Below are 4,798 nucleotides of genomic sequence, written 5' to 3'. Positions count from 1 at the left end.
TAATAGGAATGTGTATTCTCTTCTGTCTTGAAAATTCATCTTTGGTCATTTTCTTAAGAGCTGTCTGCAGGAATGAATGGAGGCATACTTTCCATATATACAACAACCTTGATTATTTTCCATTTTTAATAGCTCCGAGGGTTGTAATTCTGACTCTCCTTGTAAGCTAATGTAGTTGAAAAACATTACCACAATTTGATAGTTGGATAGAGGTATTTATTTATTTTTCACATTTCCATCTTGCCACAAGCCAAAAATGCTTGTAGACTTACACAGGTTATAAAAACCAAGTAAAACATTTACAATAAAAAATAGTAACCCCCCCCCCATAAAGTATAATAATACAAACAATAAAACTCAAAGTGGCAGAGTAAAATCAGGGGAAGTGTCTCCAAAATAATGTCATCTTTAGTAGCTTCTGAAACATCAACAAGCATCTTTACAAGCAAGCTGTCCCGGAGCATTGGTGCTGCCACTGAAGAACCAATGTGTCAGACTCCACACTTCCTGCTTGCTTCAGCTGCCATAGAAATGGGGTGGGGTGGAGGTACAGTTAGGTATTTGGGAATGGGGGGGAAGCTGCGCTGGAGACGTCGCTTGTATTTGATTAGGGGCCTAGGGAGGAAAGTTCTCATCGCGTACTGCCAGGCTACAGGGACATGTTTACAGCCTGCCTGGTCAACAGCTTTGATGGAGATGTGGAAGCCCAAATGGCCAGTGCACCACCTGACATCTTGGGACATTGGGATTAGATGATTTCCCCAAGAGGGTTAGGAGGGGAGAGTTTGGGGATTGTTTCTATATGCATTTACGCGCCTTTTGCTTCAGATTTTGCTTTCGTTTTGTCGCTATCAGTTCTTGTTTAGTAAAAGTACTCTTCTCTATCAACATTGAGTTGGGGGTCTTTTTTTCCTGGACTCTGAACAGTGTCTTCTTGCTTCAGGCACCTGAGCCTCTTGAAAATGAAGGATGAGTTGTAGTTTGTGTTTGCTCTGGTCCAGGGGTAGGCAAAGTTGGCTCTTCTATGACATGTGGATGACATGTGGACTTCAACTCCCAGAATTCCCGAGCTAGCATGATTGGCTCAGGAATTCTGGGAGTTGAAGTCCACAAGTCATAGAAGAGCCAACTTTGCCTAACCATGCTCTGGTCAGACCAGGACTGATTGGAGTATGTGGTCCTGCAGATATCTGGGTGCTTGCTCATCAGAACCACCTCTGTGGCAACAGAGGATTCTGAGTATCCACACCAATTGCAATTTATTAAGCTTCATTTTCAATCTTTTCTCTGCCATCCAGGTCCTGGGAAAGGACATTGATAGCACCCCTGGCTAGTAATGCGATATCATTGACTATTATTACCATACTATTAACACTGAACCCCCAAATGTGAAGTGGCTTCTCCTACAAGCTTTATATAGACCAGAGGTGTCAACATACATTGTCACGGTGGCATTACGTGATGTATCGGGACTTTCCCCCTCTTTGCTAAATTGGGCATGGGCATAACTAGTGTGCGACACATCTGCCCCCACCCGCCTGGCTATGAGTTTGACAGCCCTGTTATAGACAATGAACAGGAAAAAGCAGTGACCCTTGTGGCATCTCACATGCCAGAAGCCACTGACCTCTCCATCATCACAGAATGGGATGACCATTGAGGAAGGAGTAGAACCACTGAAAAAACTCCCTCCCATCTCTATCCTCTGCAAAGATCTATCTTGTACTTCACAATTTGTCCATAGTTGCTTATTTGATTTTTTTTTAATTAAGTGGCACTGACATTTTATAAAACTCATTGTTATTTTACATCAAATAAAATATTTAAACAGTCTGAATGAACAGTTTTAGGGGCAATTTGCTAGTAACTCAAAAAAGGCAAATCATAGAAATTACACAGCCTCTTTCTTTCTTTGACTCAGGCAAGGAAGCTATAGCTCTAACCTTGATATAACTTACGATTGAAGCGGCTATGCTACATTCACTGGCCTTATGTAGATAGGTCAGCATAATTCCTGTTATGCAGAACTTTAATATCAATCACACTTAAAAAATTAGTTCCATAGATGAAACAAAATTATTCTTTCTTTCCCTTCTGGATGAAAGGTTGTATAAGGGGAACAGCAATCAAAATAATGGATCGAAAGCAAATGTATAACATAAGAAAGGGTTAAAAGTTTTCCTCTCCATGGTTTTTTTAAAATTGGAAATCATTTTGGCATTTGTAATTTTGAACTTTCAAAGCATACTTTCTCCATTAAAACATTCTGATTCCAAGGCACTTGAGACTTAAACTCCAATATTTTCTCTGAATGGTTTGGGAATAATTCAGGTTTTCTCAATTCTTGTTAGCTCCCATTTTCCTTCTCCATATAGTTTCAAAATCCAGCTATGGAACTGAAATGAAATAGTAAACACAATCTGAGAATGGTGACTTTAAAAAATAATTTCCCCTTATCTCCCTGTATTCATCACTCTTCACTCTTACCTTTTCCAAACTTTTGCGATGGCCCACACTAACCAGAGTCATTCCCAATTGAATGCAGATTCTGTACATCTCATTCTCTACATCTTCTGTCAATGCACTGGTAGCTTCATCTAGCACTGCAGGTTTAAACAGGAGTCCTTCAATATGGCACTACTACAATTTACAATCTTCTTCTTTTCTTTCCATTGCTGAGTAACACATAGCTAATGTTGTCTAGTTCTCTAATTTGAACATGCCCAGATCACTATTCGTGTAATTGTAATGTGCTTTTATGTGGGGTTGTCTTTGGAGACAACTAGAGAACTACAGCTGGTTCAAAATATGGGAGCAAAGCTGCTGATGGAACAACCCCAGCAGAACAGCATTACACAATCAATACACAATAATCAAATTATCACAGATAATCCCCATTGGTTAAAGACCTTGGTATACTAATAACAAAAGATTTAAATGCCAAAGCCCACTGCAACAATATAGCCAAGAAGGCTTCAAGAGTTGTAAACATAATCCTACGTAGCTTCTGCTCTGGCAATCTCACACTACTTACCAGAGCTTACAAAACTTTTGCCAGACCCATCCTCGAATACAGACATTAACACCCTTGAAAATGTCCAAAGATACTTCACCAGAAGAGCCCTTTACTCCTCCACTCGAAATAGAATACCCTATGAGACTAGACTTTCAATCCTGGGCCTAGAAAGTTTAGAACTAAGACGCCTTAAACAAGACCTAAGTATTGCCCACAAGATCATATGCTGCAACGTCCTGTCTGTCGGCGCCTACTTCAGCTTCAACCACAACAACACAAGAGCACACAACAGATTTAAACTTAATATTAACCGCTCCAAGCTTGACTGTAAAAAATATGACTTCAGTAACCGAATTGTCGAAGCGTGGAACTCATTACCGGACTCCATAGTGTCATCCCCAAACCCCCAACACTTTACCCTTAGATCAGTGATTTTCAACCTTTTTTGAGCCGCGGCACATTTTTTACATTTACAAAATCCTGGGGCACACCACCAACCAAAATGACACAAAATGACACCCTAAGACACTCTCCTCTCTTTTTCCATCCCTGTCTCCTTCCCCCTTGTGTGTGTGTGTGTATATATATACACACTCTTGAACCATTTCCAAAAACAGGTGAGGGCTGGGGGTTTTCTCTCTCTTATTCTTTGGATGCTTTTTATCATATGCTTTAAATAAAGAGTCACTTCTCTCTCTCTCTCTCTTGTTTCTCTCTCTTTCCTCTCATTCTCTGTCTCAATCATTTTCTCATTTCTCTTTTTTCCTCCCCTTTTTGCTCATTTCTCTCTCTCTCTCTCTCTCTCTCTCCCCCCCTTCCTCTCCTTTTCTCTCTCTCTCTCTCTTGCTTTCTTTCTCTCTCTTTCTTGCTTTATTTCTCTCTCACTCTTACCTTCTCTTTCTCTTTTCTTTCTCTCTCTTGCTTTCTTTCTCTCTCTCTCTCTCTCTCTCTCTCTCTCACTCTCTCTTTCTCTCTCAGCAAAAAGTTGCAAGACTGGAACCTGAGCTTCCTTCTTCGCGGCACACCTGACCATGTCTCGCGGCACACTAGTGTGCCACGGCACACTGGTTGAAAAACACTGCCTTAGATTATCTACGGTTGACCTATCCAGATTCCTAAGAGGTCAGTAAGCGGCGAGTACAAGTGCACTAGAGTGCCTTCCGTCCCCTGTCCTATTGCTCTCCTATATCTCCTATACCTTTCCTCTATTCCTATATCTCTTCTTCTATTCTTTCATTGATATATTCTATTCCTATATCTTTTTTTCTATTATTTCTTAGATATATTTTACTATGAGTATCTCCTCTATAACCTTCATCATGTATTTTACTATGTGTATATTGATATATACCCACTAAAACCCTCATTGTGTATTGGACAAAATAAAAAAATAAATAAATAAATAAATAAATAAATAAATAAATAAATAAATCTATCCTAAATCACTGCATTGCCAACTGGTTGCCTTTTGGGTCCAACAGAGAATTCTAGTCATGTTTTGAAGCCCAACTAGAGCTGCTCTGGTGCCCAGCCAAGATAGTACAAGCACCTAGAGAGAGTCTGTTGATACACATCTCATTCAAGGACCACAAGGCATGACAGACAATAATAATAATAATAATAATAATAATAATAATAATAATAATAATAATAATAATAATAATAATAAGTGGAATGCTTTGTCCCTGGAAGTGAGAATACCCTCTCCCATCATGTTTAAGAAGTTAAAACTTACTTTTGGAATCAGCATGCATCCCCTAGCCTGTTCTAACCAAGTTAGGA

General features: G+C 39.6%; 1 protein-coding gene across 4 annotated transcripts in view; it reads right to left on the bottom strand.

Annotated features, from left to right (window-relative positions):
• Window positions 1-4,798, bottom strand: part of ABCD4 (ATP binding cassette subfamily D member 4) — a 54,609-nt gene that overhangs the window by 1,793 nt on the left and 48,018 nt on the right. For 3 of the 4 annotated variants that reach the window (XM_070754944.1, XM_070754929.1, XM_070754934.1), the window contains exons 18-19: window positions 2,488-2,603; window positions 1,749-2,396 (exon numbers count right to left, since the gene is read on the bottom strand). The exons of the other annotated variant lie outside the window; for it this stretch is intronic. In XM_070754944.1, the coding sequence (XP_070611045.1) occupies window positions 2,328-2,396; window positions 2,488-2,603 (185 nt within the window). In that variant the 3' untranslated portion in view covers window positions 1,749-2,327. Of the gene's footprint in view, window positions 1-1,748; window positions 2,397-2,487; window positions 2,604-4,798 lie in introns of those variants that run through there. 4 annotated transcript variants of the gene reach the window in all.

Source organism: Erythrolamprus reginae, chromosome 1, assembly GCF_031021105.1.
Source record: "Erythrolamprus reginae isolate rEryReg1 chromosome 1, rEryReg1.hap1, whole genome shotgun sequence".
Lineage (NCBI taxonomy): Eukaryota > Metazoa > Chordata > Lepidosauria > Squamata > Dipsadidae > Erythrolamprus > Erythrolamprus reginae.
This window is presented reverse-complemented; position numbering and strand designations above follow the sequence as displayed.